The sequence below is a fragment of the Chelonoidis abingdonii genome, chromosome 13, assembly GCF_003597395.2.
Source record: "Chelonoidis abingdonii isolate Lonesome George chromosome 13, CheloAbing_2.0, whole genome shotgun sequence".
NCBI lineage: Eukaryota > Metazoa > Chordata > Testudines > Testudinidae > Chelonoidis > Chelonoidis abingdonii.
This window is the reverse complement of record NC_133781.1, coordinates 23031124-23049019: the sequence shown is the minus strand read 5'-3', so window position 1 is coordinate 23049019 and position 17896 is coordinate 23031124. Positions and strand designations below refer to the sequence as shown.

Sequence of the window (17896 nt, the reverse complement as noted above, 5' to 3'; positions counted from 1 at the left end):
GGGCAGCCCTCTTGAGGACTCATAGGCAGGGCAGGGGCAAAGCAAAGGCCCCTCTGGTTCAGAGACTGAAAATGAATGGTCTGCAAACAAAGTCAAGGGCCCCTCAGGCACAGAGGCGAGACCCCACTATGAACACCCATCCATGTAAAGATACAAGGGCGGATTCTACTCTGGGCATCATGGGTGTGATTCAGCAGTAACTGTGCCGAGTGTAGCAGAGTCACCACAGATTTTTATCATTTGAAAGCGGAATCCAGTCCTACGTTGCAACAGGGTTCTGTCACTTTTTGAAAACAATGCACTGGGCTTTACTCATTAATATCAGTGCCTGATCTCTAAAATCCTAAGTACAGTACTGGTTGATTAAAAGATTCTTATGCTTCCCCTTTTTAAGCTCCAGTTGGATTTTGCAAGAGCCCAACAAAGGCTTATTTTCAGCCATTCACACAGAACTGCAGTCCAGCAACTCCAGAGCAAATTTAATGGCTAGACTATAGAAGTTCAGGATCCTGAACAAAGCAAACACAGGGTATCTTCTGCAGGTTAAGTGGGTAGGCTTATACTGTTGTAACTTTTCTTTCTGTTACCTCAAATATAAAGAATTATCTCTAAATTCCATTATATAGTTGTCAACAGAAATTAAGATTTAATTCTGCACCAAGACTCCCCTCTGTTTTTAGTTTCAGTTTATATTCTTGTTCTAGCTTGTCATTCTCTCAGTCAGGTTCCTGGAACCTGCCCTTTCTGTATTCTGAGGCTGCTAACTACTACATTGGTGGTATTCTCTTTTTAGGTCTGATTCAATTTTGTGAAACAAAATGGGTGTATATAAAAGCAGCAAAAATACCATGGACTCAGCCTTTGACCAAGTTGCAGCTCTGTGCACATCTCTTCTGCTGAGTTGTGCTGTCAAGAATAGCCTAAAGTATAAGGGATGCTGGGCTACGTAGTGTTGCACTAACATGTGCTAACCATGACCTCTCCCACAGCACTCCGCCCTCTTTCTGCCTCCAGAAATTGGGGTTTGTGAAAGCCTGAAACAGCAGAGCAAAATACTGGTGTCCTACTGTTTCCCTCCCAGTTTATCTTTCTGCCGCTTACACCTTTGCAGAAGAGGTGGCCTGAATTTGACTTAATCTCTTATTTTCCAGAAAATGAAATCCTAGTGTTTGTAGCCTTTCCAGATAGCTAGAACATAGATACATTTTTCTAATCTACACTATCCTCGTCCCTATTTTTTCCATTTTAAATTAAATTTCTTGTAGTAAGGGACCCACCCCAACTCAGCATCTCCTTACGTTGTTCTAATCTGCTTTCTCCTGATTATGTCTGTATGAATAAATCCTGTTTTCCTCACTGCTCCTAGACAGTGATTTTATAATTGGATGTCTTCTATCACGTTCCAATCCTTTTCTTGCTTAGTGTATTGTAGTGTATTATTTAATTCTAAACCTTTCTGGCATTCATTATCTCTATCCTCTTTATTACATAGTTTTTCCATGTTGCTTTGCATGATCTCCTTGTCAGCCTATGCCCCTAGTCTATCCAGATCTCTTTGAATCTGATCCTTCTCTTCCTCTTTGGTATTGACTGGCCTTTTCAGTTTTCTGTCCTCTGCAAATTTGTACTCAGCCAAGAACTATATACATGTATGTTTCCTTCTCCAGGTGTACAGTGTGAACAAAATTAGACTGATAACATCATGGGCTGTGCTACTCTGCTTGCTATTCATCTTATCTGATCAGTTTCCATCTCTCACTACTTTGATTTTGGTGACTAAGCCAATTTTGCATTCAGCCAAGAACATTCCTATTAATACCAAATTTACCACATTAACCTTAAACTACCCTTATAGCAGGGGTGGGCAAACTTTTTGGCTTGAGGGCCACATCTGGGTATGGAAATTGTATGGCGGGACATGAATGCTTGCAAAATTGGGGGCTGGCGTGCAGGATGGGGTGAGGGGTCCGGCTAGGGGTGCGGGCTCTGGGGTGGGGCTGGGGATGAGGGATTGGGAGCGCAGGAGGGTGCTTCAGGCTAGGACTGAGAGATTTGGCGGGTGGGGGCAGGATGAGGGCTGGGGCAGGGAGGTTGGGGTGTGGGTCGGGGTGCAGGCTCCAGGCAGCGCTTACCTCAAGTAGCTCCCAGAAGCAGCAGCATGTCCCCACTCCAGCTCCTATGTGGCGGCGCAGCCTGGCGACTCTGTGCGCTGCCCTGTCTGCAGGCACCGCCCTGCAGATCCCATTGGCCAGGATTCTTGGCCAATGGGAGTTGTGGGGGCAGCGCTTGGGGCAGGGGCAGTGCGCAGAGCCCCCTGGCTGCCCCTACATATAGGAGCTTAAGGAGGGACCTGCTGCTGCTTCTGGGAGCTGTGTGGAGTGGGGCAAAGCCCTGATCCTGCTTCTTAGCTGGAGTGCCAGAGCACAGCAAGCCCCAGACTCCACTCCCTGGTGGGAGCTCGAGAGCTGGATTAAAATGTCTGGAGGGCCAGATGCGGCCCCTGGGCCATAGTTTGCCCACCTCTGGGGTGGGATTTTAAAACAAGCCTAAGGAAGTTAGGCTCCTAACTGCCACTGAAGTTTAATATCATCTTGATGCCTAACTCCCCTCAGATTCTTTTTCCCCAAATCACATTTGTTAAACATGAATTGTCCTTTCCATAAATCTGAGCTGATTTTCTTTGAACAGTCTGTACTCAAGCAAATGTGTTTTCATAAACGTTCAGGCTGAATGACTTTTATTGTAGATGAAGGAAAATGGCAATAAGAGAGAACAAAAAGGTCAGTACCCAGAAAAAAAAATCTTAATAATTACATAAGTTCACACTATGCAATACGTAGGGTCCTATCAAATTCACAGTCCATTTTGGTCAATTTCATGGTCATAGGATTTTAAAAATCATAAATTTCATCATTTCAGATATGTAAATCTGAATTTTCATGGGGGTGTAATTGTAGGGGTCCTGACCCAAATAGGAGTTGTGGCAGGGTTGCCAGATTATTGTAGGGGGGATTGCGGTACTGCTACTCTTACTTCTGCTACTGCTGGTGGGGGCTACCTTCACAGCTGGGTGGCTGGAGAGTGGTGGCTGCTGGTCAGGAACCCAGCTCTGAAGGCAGAGCTTCTGTCAGCAGCAGTGCAGAGGTAAGGATGGCATAGTGTGGGATTGCCACCCTTACTTCTGTGCTGCTGCCTTCAGAGCCCGATCCTCAGTCAGCAGCTGCCCCTCTGCGGCCGCCCAGCTCTGAAGGCAGCAGCACAGAAGTAAGGGTAGCATGGTATGGTATTGCTGGTGGTGCACTGCCTTCAGAGCTGGACACTCAGCCAACAACCTCCACTCTCTGGCCACCTAGCTCTGAAGGCAGCAAAGAAGTAAGGCTTGCAATACTGCAAGCCCCCTGCAACTCCCTCTTGGGTGAGAACCTCCGGTTTGAGAAATGTTGGTCTCTGCCCAGGAAATTTGTATAGGGTAAAAGCACACAAAAGATCAGATTTCACTGAGGGAGACCAGATTTCATGGTATGTGATGCATTTCTCATGGCTGGGAATTTGGTAGGGCCCTAACAATACATAATTCATTCATTGGAAGTTAGGCTGTAAGTCTCTCAAGTTGTGCACTGAAAAATCAAGGTACCCAAAATTAGTGGCTACTTTTGAAAACTCCTGGCCTTTTTGAGCATAGCCACACAACAGGTCTGTGACAGAGCTGGGATTGGAACCCAGGAGTTCCTTGCTACTAGCTCTATGCAGGGCTGCCCAGAGGATTCAGGGGGCCTGGGCAAAAGCAATTTTGGGGACTCATTCCATAAAAAAGTTGCAATATTATCGAATACTATATTCTATAATATGAGGGCCCTTGTGGGGTCGGAGGCAAATTGCTCCACTTGCCCCCCCTTCTGGGCAGCCCTGTCTCTATGCTTAGTTCACTAGATTTCACTGCTTTGCTTCACTGGCTATTTTGAGTGGGGTCAACCTTTACAGTGGCAGCTGCACCACGCTAGCCTGTGAGTGTCAGATTTTATAAGCTAAGAAGTGTAGGGCCTGGTTGGGAGATCTCCATGTGAAATTCAGGTGCTGCTCGAAGCATGGTGGTGGTGATTCAGTTGGTGGTACTCTTCCCTCTGGAATGGGTGCTAATCATTGCAGTCCCTCCTGAGTTCTAAACTGAGTTGTTGCTTTCTGACTATATTCCACCCAGTGGAGTTTCATAGGGAAAAGTTATTTCTCATCCTAAAAACTACTGGGTGTTGTGTGGATGGTTCAGAATGTCTGTCACACTGCACTTTGGGGGAAGTACAAAAGTTCAGTTTTTAAAAAGTCAGAAACCTGAAAGCTAATTCTTTAAAAATCTGATTGTTCTCTATACATCTGCTGGGTGTGTCCTCTTCCCATCAGGTTATGTTTACTAGCAAGGATATTTACAATCTTGTCCATTTCTGACTTTCCTTGCAAACAGTAGAATTAACTGAGTATTAATTTCCACAATTCTGTCCATTTGATAAACTCTCCATACTTTAGCTATGGTAGTTCAGCTTTTCAAGAGTTAAACCAACATATTAAGATGCAACTTTATGCTTGAATAAGGTCATATATGCAGCACCTTTTGACACAGGGGCCCCTCACTGGCTGCCTGCCAAATTCAGGCTCAAGAGTCTAGGTTTTTTTTTTTAAAATTATTATTTCTCTTGAATCACACATACCTTGCCATGCTGAATGTAATGCAACGTGTTTTATCTTCACAGAGTTAAAATATCTAGTATAACTTGGAAACCTGCAGTGGAATAGTAAGCTTTTCTATTTTCTTTCGGTCAGGAACAGAGCATGTTTAAACTGATAATAGCCATATTCAAAACTTAGACCCAGATGTCTTCAAAGTCCAAATCATACTGTAAGTCAAATTAGTCAAAGCATAAACAAACATCTGTGACTGACGTAGCTGCTTCAAATAGGCTAATACCTCAGTCAGTGTTATTCATTTTGGAACAGGCTGAGAGAAAGCAGAATCAAAATGAAGTTACTTGTGTTTATCTTCATTTTGGTCATCCTGACTATTTTTACAGGTAGGCATTCATATCAAACAAATCAGCTAATGTTCATAGAGCTGGAATGCTTATGATGATAATATTAATGTTTTAATCTTGCATTTAGATATCTTAATATTTGCTTTTTTTTTACCTGTTACAGTATAATGATATTAAATATGTTATAGTGCAGCCTTCCAGTAATTTTATTTTTAACAATCATACTACCATATGAGGCATTTTTATCTCTATATCACAACCTTGGAGTCATTTATTGATTAAAAAGAAAGATGTTTTCATTTATAAATCTTCATATTTGATGTCTTTGAGTATTTCACCATTTAATGCAATTTCTTTGTCTTAATACTTGTTTCAACGAAAGTCAGACTAGTTAGCTTTGGTTTGAAAAATAGCCCTAAAAATAGTGCAACATAGAAATCAATTTAACAAAAAACTGGCAGGATTAATACAAATATTAAATAGGTAGGTGCAGTTATATTTTTCTAATTTTGGGAAGGGCTGTTATAATATGGTGTTCTGAGAAGGTTTTGCATATTGTTAGTAGCATTAGCTTATAAAAACACAAGTATATTATAAAAATGGTTTAAAATTCCACTCATCTCTTCTGGAATGCAATATCCCCTGGGAAGGTGCTGTAATGAAAGAACACTTTGTGTATTGACAAAAATCAGACCTGAAAACATTTCACCATGGACCTGAAAGATAAAATATTAACTTCGTGTTAATTTCATACTTTATTTCTTCCTCCCTTCCCCTTTAGATACTTCACCAATTTTGACTGAAAAAGAAGCTAAACAGATTCTGAGAACCCGTCGTGAAGACAGACCAAGAAAAGCTGGTTTCCCTGATGAGCCAATGAGGGTGATTTTTAATTTTTCTTTTAAAAACGAATACACTAGAACAGTTCATTGTATATTGTGCTTAATGTTGTATTTGCATAAATAGGATTCTACTCAATCAATGTATCTGGTTGCAAACTCGACTCTTTTAAACAATGGACTGAAATATTTTGTAAACCCCTTTTCACTCTTTAAATTACTGTTGGATAGCATTCTCTAAATGATGAATATCTTGGGACTGTACATACCTGCGAAGTGTGGGGGTTATCTATAATCTACGCTGGTCATCCTTTTAAAGTGTAGAATCAATTATTGATCAAAAGATAGCATCTCGTCTGTACAAATGTTTAGTTCATCCCATTATTTCTGAAAAATTAAATTCTGCAGTACAAAGTGTAGTTTGCTTGCTTTACATTTTGCACTGAAAGCTGGCAGAGGGATGCAGGTGTCAGTGGTCAGTGTGGAGATTTAGGTAGCTCAGAACTGACTTTAAAATCCATTTAGCTGCATCCATTAATTTTTTCTACAAGTGCTAGGGATAGGTTTATATATTATGAGAGTAGTCACTTCTTTAATTGTTGGAGTAAAGTAACTATGTTTTTTTCACATAATATTTGCTATTATTTACTTATTAAGCACATTAAAAATACAAAGAAAAATAAAAAAAAAGAGAGGACCCTTCTGTTTTACTTGCTTTTGACAGGATGTGTGATACAGCCCCAGACTTCTCAAAAGCTACTTACAGCATTTAAAAATTACTGCACATTTCTCTCCAAAGTAAATATACGGTGTTAAAATTATATGGTTGTAAAGAGGCTAAAAGCCACAGAAGCCAGAAAGCGGACAATAGACCGTGCATATACAATGAGCATAATGGGCTCAATCTGACAAGATGCTGAGTACACCTCATGTCAGTGGGAGTTGAGGACGCTCAGCACCTTGCAGACTTGAGCCCAGTGTGTACAGAGCATGTGGTTGGGGAAGGGTGGTAGTTCCCTCTATCCCCTGGTTAGCGCATACTAGCCAGGAATAACCCATCTGGCAGCCAGGGAGAGCTGAATTTACAACTCTGCCCACTTACACACTCTCCTCTTTGTCCACCACATTGGCATCACCACATCAATCCTGACACAATGACTCTTCCAACATCAGAGTGCCCCACCGACCTGAGACAATGGGAGCCATACCCTGCATGGCCAAATGCAGCAAAAACCACTGGCCATGGGCTCCCCAGCTGACCTCAACATCCAGGATTATACTGGTTTCAAAGTATGGTCAAAGCAGCCTCAGTCAGGGGCAGGACATTAGCAGGAACCCAGATTCCACCTAAAATGATATGCAGCAACACCAGGATGGCTATTAAATGTAATAGAATAGATCAGAAAAAAATGGATTGGATAAATTCCTGCACAACAGCATGTTACATAAAACTTGTGATCCAGGTAGGTGAAATTCACACAGCCTTCATAGCAAGTCACAGTAATGAGCAAGAATAATGACCACAGCCTCTTGTCTTCACTGGCAGCGGGGTTTTAAGGCTACAGGAGCCACACAGCAGTGGATCTCTGTTCACTGCTGGTCTGGCCTTGCCCTCTCCCCAGTGCAACTTTCCATGCCATTAGGGCTGGTTGAAATTTTTCTGTTGAAGCTTTTTCTTTTAATGAAACATTAGGTTTTAGACAAAACCATCTTTCCCACAGAAAACGGCAACGTTTCATTAAACTCCCCCCATCTTTGGTTTTTGATGAAAAAATTTAAATTTTCCAGGAGAAAAAAAAAAATTCTCATCTGTTTTCCATACCAGTCTATGCTGAGAATGGAGATTTCCCCTTCTCTGCACATAAGAGGTGCAGAGATTCCCTTGTGTATCTCCAGCAGCCTCTTGCACAGTCTGACCACAGAGTTTAAGGGGTCCTTTGCACCAGGGTGAAATTTACACTGGGATGAACACACTTGCTAAACTACATCTGTTAATTTATTTTAGGTAAATGGTACATATATTAAGCCAGCTCATGCTCAGTCAGGGCTGAAGAAGAACTCTATGTAAACTCAATAGCTCATCTTTCTCACCAACAGAAGTTGGTCCAATAAACTCTATTAACGTCACCCACCTTGTCTCTCTACAGTTCTTTTAGTTGTGCTAAGCTTTGAAGAGCAATTAATCAACCATCCTTTTGCAGAGCATGTGTGCTAATGAGAAAATATAGCTGGTTTAAAAATTGATGGACGGTTAAACCTAGTGCAAATTAAATAGGAAGGATTTTACCTTTAATATAGACTCTTAGGAAAAGATCTGTATTTCGTCTGACTCCCAAAGCAGCCAGGATTCAATGAGACAGCTGATTTCATTAGTGCGTTTTACTTAGGGTGCTAAAGAGAAGGTTTATTGGCCATTTCCACTATAACTACATTCTCTAAGGAGAGGCTTTTAATGTGCCTAGTTTAAATGACAGCTATTGTTCAACCTGTCAGCAGTTTTTTTCTTTTTGACACAAGCCCTTCCCCCTCACCACCACAACTAACCAAAAAAAAATTGCAGCCAAGGACAGGTGTCTGTGTATTCCCTCCTCACCACTCTGAGAACATATGAGTTAGTATCAAAGCTAGGCAAATATTTTACCACCCTGCATGAAACTGTTGGGACAATTGACGACTGGGGTAGCAGAGCACCTGAGGTGTTGTCTACTACTAATGGGAAAAAGCATTGGATTTGGTTCTCAGACTTTGGGGAGGGACCCCAAAGTGTGTCGCGACCCTGTTTTAATGGGGCTATCAGGGCTGGCATTAGACTTGCTGGAGCCTGTGGCCAAAGCCCGAGCCCCACTGCCCAGGGCCGAAGCCAAAGACCAAGCCCCCCAACCCAGGACCAAAGGCCAAACCTTCAGCCCTGGCTGGCAGGGCTTAGGCTACAGAACCTCAAGCTGAGGCTGAAGCCCTTGGGCTTTGGTTTCCCCTCCCCTCTCCTGGGCAGTGGGGCTCAGGCAGGCTTAGGCTTTGGTCCCCCCTCCTGGGGTTGTACATTAATTTTTGTTGTCAGAAGGGGGTTGTGGTGCAATGAAATTTAAGAACCGCTGTAAGAAAACATGTTCTGACGCAATGACTATAACCAGCGTAGACTGGCTTTAGGTGGGGAACAATCACACATATTTCATTTTGTGCGAAAGCTATTTTTTTCAAACACCTTTTATTTAAAATTTCATAACAGAAACTAGTAGCTACTCCTCCGGTGAGACACTGCCTTTGTATCTCACATCAAATTGATTGAAATTGTGGCTGTAGAGTAGTACATTCAGCTGTGAAAGGAACCCATTTCTCGGCTGCCTGCCTTCAGAGAGATATAATGATTGCTGAGGGTTTTCATTTCTGAATGGTGAAAATGCACGGGGCATAGCTAGATTTTATTTTGGGAAACTACTAAAAACGAGGGGGTCTGCTCCTGCTCCCAGTGAAGTTGACTGGGAGGCTTCTATAACTAACTTCAGCGGAGATCAGATACCACAGGAATGGGAGTGGTATAAATAAATTCACTCTTCAGTGAATCAGCAGATTGAGGAAGTCTCCACTTTGGCAGAAAGTACAACAGATATTGCTGGCCAATATTTTTTTTTCAAGACAGTTGCAAGTAAATTCCAAAGGTAGTTTTAAAAGCCCCCTATTTCTGAAATGGATTTTGGTAGTGCCTGTGATTATTGCCATGTGACTCATTTCACCTCTGCCTTTACTTATTTAGGGCCTGCGCCCATTGAGGTCAATGACAAAACTCCTATTAACTTCAAGGATGCTGGACCAGGCCTGAATTATTTTTTTTACTTCTGTAGTCCTACTTTCTCCACTTATAATGCCATTGGCTGAGTTTTCCATTCTGCATAAGGGATTTGGATACCTACTGAAGTATGAAAACCCAGTAGGCAGCTTTAAAAATCTCCGCCAGTATATTCTGATGCTTACCTCATCTCTCTTGCATCCTGAATCTGGTGCCCTAGGTTTAAGGTATAATGTTCAGTTCAAACAGAGAACTAACACCACCAGAACTGATAAGTGGCCTATATCATAATATGCTTAAAGGGACATGCTAAGTACTTTGAGTCAAACAATATTTTGGAGCATATATCTCTCTAGAGAAGGCCAGCCTGCTGGCGAGGGAGCACAGTCTAGGTAGCACTACTAGATTTGTGCTAATTATTGATGACATAACAGATGGTGCTTTTGTCAAATAAGGAAGTAAGCAATTCATTGCTACTGGACATATACAGTATATATATGTAAGGTCATTCAGAAAACAAATTGGGATTTCAGTGTGAAAAGAGTTTATAAGCATAAAACTGGGGAAGAAACAGCATCAGATAACTTTGGGAAAGCTTCAGACATAACAGACCTTGGGAGTGTTTGGATGGGAAGGGGTACTGCAAATTACCTTTCTCTTCAGGGATAAACTAGCCCAGGATACTGAACACATCCAAGGGACTTGTGCCCACCCCAAAGAATTACATCTCATTGACCACCACAAGTCATCGTACACCACTGAAAACCTGGGATGTATGGCAATTCTTTCTAGCCCTCATGGGTTGTGAGATATCAGACCTCAAAAATCACCCAGGATGGGGAAGAAGTGACACTGAAAATGGGCGGGCATTTCTCTGTTAGCTAGGTGATCCATATCCAGATGGGGTTACAACAGGTGATAGTGGAGAACGTGCAATATAAAAGTTCAGCATGATATATGTTGGTATGATGGTAATGTTCAAATGTACAATGAAAACAGAGAGAGAGAATTGTTAATGTTTGCAGGAAAGCTGATTACACCTGTGAACTAGAACCCTTTTAAAGGGTCGGGGAGTGTCATACCAATACATTCGATTTACTTACATGGAAAAAACATAGAATTTTATCGATCTCATAAGGAAGATCAGTGAACGACTGGTACTTACCAGAATCTCCTTTAGAACTACTCAGTGATCCAGAATCATTCCATGGTTTTAAACTGCTGTAGATGTTCCTGCAAAAATCCATGTCCACCCTCTGGGCCAGCAGAAGCTTTAGTGTGTGTATTTAAAAAAAAACATAGTGTCCATGCAAATTTCTCTCTTAGCACTAATGCAAATATCTGCCTGTAAAAACATGGTCCATAATGTAGCAAACACTAACAGGAGTATTGATGGAATGCAGTAACAATGGTGAGATTTGATCAGCCTGATTTGCAGGCTATTTTCAAGATGACATAGCTTCACTCTCTGGGTTAAATTCAGCCCCTTTGTAAAGTGTGAAATCCCACTGAATTCAATGGGCTTACACCAGAATTGAATGAATACACAAGTTTAACGCTGTTTTCTTTTCTCAAAACAGGAACACATGCTTTACCTCCAGCGCTTGGAGCAGAGATCAGAAGAACAATTCCTTGAGCATTGGTTAAATCCACACTGCTACCCGCATTGCAACAGGAATTTAGTTCATCCAGTTTAAAGGGTTTGTTTTTCCCCCAGTTACTGGTATGTGTTCTCCTTTGTGAAGCATCATAGTTCCTTCAAAATAAGGGGCCGAATTCTCTGCTGGTATATAATGAAGTCAATGAGTTATGTCAGTTCACACCTGCAGAGAATTTGGCACAGAATGTTATTTTTTCATAGATTCTCAGACCAGAGGGGACCTTGTGATCATCTGGTCTGACCTCCTGTATTGCACAGACCATAGAACTTTCCCAAAATAACTTTTGGAGCAAATCATTTAGAAAAACATCCTATCTGGATTTAAAAATGGTCAGTGATGGAGAATCCTCCACAAGCCTCAGTAAATTATTCAATGGTTACTATCCAGGGTGCAAGTTAAAGCTGAAATAATCAAGCATACATTTAAAATCTTCTGGACACCACAACTACTCTGCTGCCTTATAGCACAGAGTTGTACGGACTTCAGTTCACCTGATCATACAGATGTTGGTGCAGGGAGCAGCAGACTGTGTATGGCTGTTGCATTCTGCAGCAAGTGTTAGTGGAGACAAGACGAGGGTGTAAATAAGGTTATTCACTATTCATACAACTCTATGCTGAGCTATAGTCAGTCTCATGTTCTCTGTGCACCTGCTCTCTTCCTTGCAAATGCACAGGATACAAAAAGGAGAAGGGAAAAGTGGACAGTGGGCATGTCTGAAGGAACAGGAGTTTATGCCTGATTCTTATCATGCTAATAAAGTACTTGACTACATAATCTCCTTCTACCGGGGAGTAAGTTGGTGACTGCCTAGCAGCACTCATTAATACAGCTCCTGACCTCCCTGCACTCCTTGTCCTGCTCACCTGTTTATACCTTGTGATTATTTGCACAGTACTAAGCACCTGGGTTGTGGAAGTATGACACTCACAGTGGTCATCATTCAAAAGGCAACATTTAGCAACAAGCACGTGGTGGTATCTGAGATTCTGCTTCATATGCCCAATCCTACAAAGAGTTGGGTTTGTTCTGTGGTGTCTCAGGTACCATAGTTTCATAGCAGTTGTGTTCTCCCACTGACATGGCGCTGTGCCTATGAGTGCTTATGTTGGTGTAACTTATGTTGCTCAGGGGGTGGTTTATTCACACCCATGAGTGACAATAAGTTATGCTGACATAGGCTGTAGTGTAGATATAGCCGTAAGAACAGATTTTCAAAGGTATTTAGGTGCCTAAAAAAGCACCTAGTGGGATTTTCAAAAGTGCCTAACTCTTGCTACATTCAGTGGGAGTTAGCCACCTAACCCATAAAATCTCACTAGGCTGCTGGACATGTGCATCTGTAGGTGCCTACATACCTTTGAAAATCTGGAGCTTCAGTGGAAAAACACCAGCTTACAAAAGTGGAAGATCTGGCCCTTTAAAAAAAACAAAACTCAAAAGCTTTGATTCTGGGACATAAGATGGCAGCATCCAAAAAATGTAGCAGCTGGTCCAATTTTACCCTTGCTCCCAGTGTGGGGGTATTGTGAAGATTACTGTTTGTCCATCACTTAGAAGATGTGAAGCGCTAAGTAAGTTCTTAATATTGTCAACACATCTTTCTGTGTTTTAACAATATTTCCCCACTCCTTTTCCAGATCTCCCCAGGCGTGTTTAAGAGGAAACGGTCTATGATTATGTTAAACAGGACGAGGTTCATCCAGCATCTGCTATGTACTAACTATCGAGCTGAATGTCTTTGGAATATTGGGCAAACTTAGCATGTAGCAAGGCTTTCTTTTGTAATCATGCATATTTAAAACAATTTCATTGACTCATGTAGATCGCCATAATTTTTCAACCCATCAGTAAATGAATGGTTTATATGCATGAATCTAGGGCTTCTCCTAAGATTTTAGAAATAGGGTGGAATAAGTCACCAACTTGTCTTAGAACATGTTTATTTGGGGCACTGTCTTAGTATATATTGAAGCAGAAGGAGGCTTTAAGAGAAAGGAATAAATACGAATGGAAAATAAAAACATGATGAGGCTGCCACCCTTTGGGGTTTTGGATTATAGAATTTCTGCAGTTTTAATAATATTTTAGTAAGCACAACATTTATGCAGCATTAACCTTTTATGTTAGTTGTCTCGCAAGTTATTTCATCTACTATGTCATAATAAAAGCTCAAATCAATCCACTGATATTTGATTTTGTTACACTGAAATCAGACAATGTGTGTAGATAAAATCAGTCAGGTGTGGCTTGATATTTACCATATGAACCGTGCATGTTATTCACTGGGGCAAAGCATGACAGAGGAAATGTATAGACTGGGTGTATGTCTTTGGCTGGGGACAATGCCGCCATTCAGCGAACTTTCTATACAAAAATAATACATTTGAGGCCTCTGTTTCATACATGCAGCCACATGGATTTTTCAGTAGGATTTCACAAGTGGAACTGAGGGCAGAATTTGGTAATTCAAAGGGGGAAGGAAAGGACAGATCCATTAGATGCGTGGGAAGTTCTGACACTCAGAATACTTTAAAGTAGGTAAGGCAGTGCTATTGCTGAATGGACAGTACGTACCTCCTTCTCTTGGGCACATGAATGTACATAAGGAATATGTGAACACCTGCTCTTGTGGAGCATTCTTGGGAACCAGGCTTTAGGCAGAAGTTGAATCAACTAGGAGCTGTTTCTGCTTGGAAGTGCTTCATCAGTGGCAGGGCGGCTCCAGCTTTTTTGCTCCCTCAAGCGGCGAAGAGGGAAGGAAAAAAACCAAACAATAAAGCCGATCGGTGGCACTTTGGTGGGAGCTCAATTGTGCCGCATCATTCTTTGGCTGCAATTTGGCAGCAGCTCCTTCACTTTCTCTCTCCCTCTTTGGCAGCAGCTCTAAGAGGAAGAGAGGGACTGAGGGACCCGCTGCCCAATTGCTGCCGAAGACCTGGACGTGACGCTCCTTTCCATTGGCCACCCCAAGCACCTGCTTCCTGCACTGGTGCCTGGAGCCGGCCCGGACTAGTGGCACTCATCTGTTTGTTCCGCTACGGGCATTTGTGCTGCTTTTCAGGGAGAAGCTGATTGTCAACCTGCTTGTGCACTGCCTTTCTCCTAACATCATATCCTCAGATCCTGAATTCTGATCATACCCATTTCATTCCCTAACATTGTTATGGGATGGTTGGGGAATCAAATGGGAGGCTCCAGTGCTGTGAGAAACCTCCTGATGGCTTCTAGTGATCTCTCTCAGAAGCAAGGAAAGGGGTCTGTAAGCCAGTGTGCAGACTCACTGGCTGGAGAAGGAGAAATAAAAGTTCCGACTATTGGTCACTTCACGTACCTTCCTTAGGTCTCAACTCAGACTACCGGGCAATAACCACCTGAGGCCTTTCCAGCCTCAGCCCGGGAGCTTCATTTGCATCAGCTTCCCCTTTCCTTTTATAGCCCTGCCCAGCCATGTGGCTCTAAATACACATACATCCCTGTACTGCTTCTAAACTCTTCTTGTGTGGTGTTGTCTAAAGACTCCTTGCAGGGACTTGTCTTGTGCCTCTTTGTGCACCCCCTTTTCTGTCCCCCAAATCCTCACCACTTCCAGTGCAAGGAAAACCTCCCAAGCTAAGAAGGCATGGTTGTATTTGTCCTTTACTGCATACTTGAAGAGGGGCTTAAATCAGAAAGATAGTAATATAAGTCTCAATGGAGATCTTGTTCTATATATCATTATACAGGCCTATCAATAGATTGGCTCTCATTTCTGCTTTCATTTACACCAGTGTAAATCCACTGAAGTCATTGGAATTACCCCAAATTTACACTGGCATAAAGAAATCAGTCTTATATGACCAGTATTATCCATCAGCATTGTGTAAATATAATCATAGAGTATTATTTTATCTCATTATATTTTATATCACCAATCAGAATAGTGTATATGATATAATATATTATGATGTGTTAACATTTTACTCATGAAAAAGAAAATAATGAATAGACCTGTTAAGTGCAGAATGTCATCATTAAAGGTCAGTATGACATTTGAATTTGTGTATTATATCAGAGTACTGTGTGCTGAGCAGGACCTTAATATAGATCCCTGTTTAATCAGAAGCCAATTTAGATTTCCCCGGGTTTCAGGGATCTGCTTATATAAGTAGCACACATATAATCAGTCTCCACCAAAACAAAGCCTGTGAACAGTGAATTAAAATAGTGTGACAAAGATTAAAATACTTTAAATATCACACCAAGATAACTCTCAGAGACCATCATTGCATTCACACTGGAATCCTGTTGACAGGTGACAAAATAAAGCCAATTCAATGAAGATAGAAATGATCAGAAGGTTTGCCATACTGGAATAGGCCAATGGTCCATCTAGACCATTCTCCTGCCACTGAGATGGTTCTACTGGATAATTCAGAGGAAATTATTTAAATCTCAAAGCACCCTCAAATAATGTCAAGAATTGCCGATTAAAGCTCTAAGAACAAGAAAATGCAATCGGATTGCTTCTCTGTCCTTCATTCTCTACATCTAAAATGGTACCAAAATGCCATGTAAATACTGAGCCAGATCCCTAAATTTGACAGCTCCATTGCAGTTAATTGAAGTCACTGGGTGAAATCCTGACTTTATTGAAGTCAATGTGAAAACTCCCATTGACCTTAATAGGGCCTGCATTTCACCCATTGTGTTCATTGAAGTCACTGGAGCTACATCAGTTTATACCAGCTGAAGACCTGGACAACTAGCAGCATACTTTGAGAGGCCTTTGGGCCTGATCCTGTGAGGCACTGAGGATCTCCTACAGGGATTTGAGAACTTGCTCAGCCCCTCCAGGACTGGGCTCCTGGTCAATGTCCAGTCCCAGATGCCTCCATGAACATTCAAATGACTGAGTTTGGGTTTTTTTTGGACCAACATTTTCAGAAAGCCTATCTGAAGCTCACCCATTCGAGCACTCATGGATAACAGTGCTAAATTTGCAGAGTAAAAAGTATGACATGACCGGGAGGTCTACATGTGAAACAATGGCATGATACTGCCCTGTGTTTGAATAATATTGGGCAAAGTCACTGAGCTATGAAGACATAAGCAGAAACTTTACAAATGAAGATAACATGAATCCATTTTGAAATGTTAAGGAAAAAACATGAATGAACATAGCCAAAGGTTTTGCTATGACTGCACAACAGATCTATGACCAGACATATATGCCTTCATAGCTTGTCTCTTACTTGTCCACTTCCCAACATTCAGGGTTGGGTTTTCACTTATGCTAATACCCTTTCATGCTCTCTTTTACAGCATGCAGAGGCCTTAAAGTGAACAGCCCACCAAGAATACCCCTTGGACAGAGAACCTTCTGCAACCAGTGCCGAGCTGACAGAAGGGCTCTGCTCTGGCCCTACTCCCAGCACCATACCGTGGGGAGCAGTTTGGAGGCATAGCCACAGTTTACTGCCCTATATTTATTCTCTGCTTCCTGCAGGGCCATAGGAAGCAACGTTTAAGTGAGAGCAGCCCCGAGGCTCATAATTATGAGTGCCATGCCTGGAATTCAAGCCAAAGAAAAAGGCCTTAGTTTAGAAAGGCTTCCATCACCTCTGCTTTCTGAACAGAGATGCAGCCGACTAACAGCAAATCATGTGCATGGCTCTGTGCCTTGGCCTCCTTTCCTCTCTCACCCTGTTTCCTCAATCATGAATCTGACTGCTGGAGAAAAATAAAAATGTCTATGCTGCCCTGACATGGTTTGGTAGTGTGGTCACACAACTCCTTATTCCCAGCTCCTCAACTGGCAAATGAGCGAGATCATATTTCTTGAGGCTGGCACAAACTCAAGGCTGGTCATCCTGCCAAAGATGCTTAGACTCAAAAACAGCCTGGTGGGCTTTGTTGGTGTCCTAGTGCACAAATGCTTCAGGGGAGACATCAGGCCGCTCAAATGCTTTGAATTTGAATAAAATATAACAGAATAGATAATAATTCTCATCTGAGGAGCTCAAGACTTTCTCCAAAAATAGCCAAGGAGCATTATCCCTCTTTTTACAAACAGAGAAATGGAGACAGAGAGGTGAAGTGAGTTGCTCAAGGCCATATGTAAAGCAATGGCAGAGCTAGAAATGGAACTCAGGTCTTCCGACTCTCAGATTAGTGCCTTACACAGCCCGGAGCTATGCTGCCTCTCTACCATTATCTAAGGGGGGAAATCCTGGGCTGCTTCCTTTTGTATACATAGGTGCTCTGATTCCTGAGTTTTCATTAACTTTGTGCACACTGGGGATGAGATAACAGGGTATAGACGAATCAACCCACACTGACACTGAAACGCAAACCAAACCCTATGTAACCCTTCCTGGAGTTCCAAATACTTTATTAAACCAAACTCACCATCACGTGCATCTGCAACTCTTAGTCCTGACTGGGACTGGACACTGAACTGATGAAAGATATGGGGAGCTGTTCTAGAGGTGTTCCTGGCCTGATGAGAGGTACAAAGTACCAGAAACCTTACAGGAAATCTGAACTGGTAGAATAAGGGGAGAGAAAACAGAAGGAAGAAGAGAGAATTAACCATGACGGCCTAAAGGT

General features: G+C 42.1%; 1 protein-coding gene across 1 annotated transcript; it reads left to right on the top strand.

The window, feature by feature from the left end:
* The first annotated feature begins 5008 nt into the window (after positions 1 to 5008).
* On the top strand, positions 5009 to 11361 carry C13H17orf67 (chromosome 13 C17orf67 homolog). Its single transcript, XM_032805684.2, has 3 exons — positions 5009 to 5060; positions 5803 to 5903; positions 11225 to 11361. The coding sequence occupies exons 1-3, from the start codon at positions 5009 to 5011 to the stop codon at positions 11339 to 11341; spliced, it is 270 nt and encodes an 89-aa protein (XP_032661575.1). The 3' UTR covers positions 11342 to 11361.
* The last annotated feature ends 6535 nt before the right edge of the window (positions 11362 to 17896 follow it).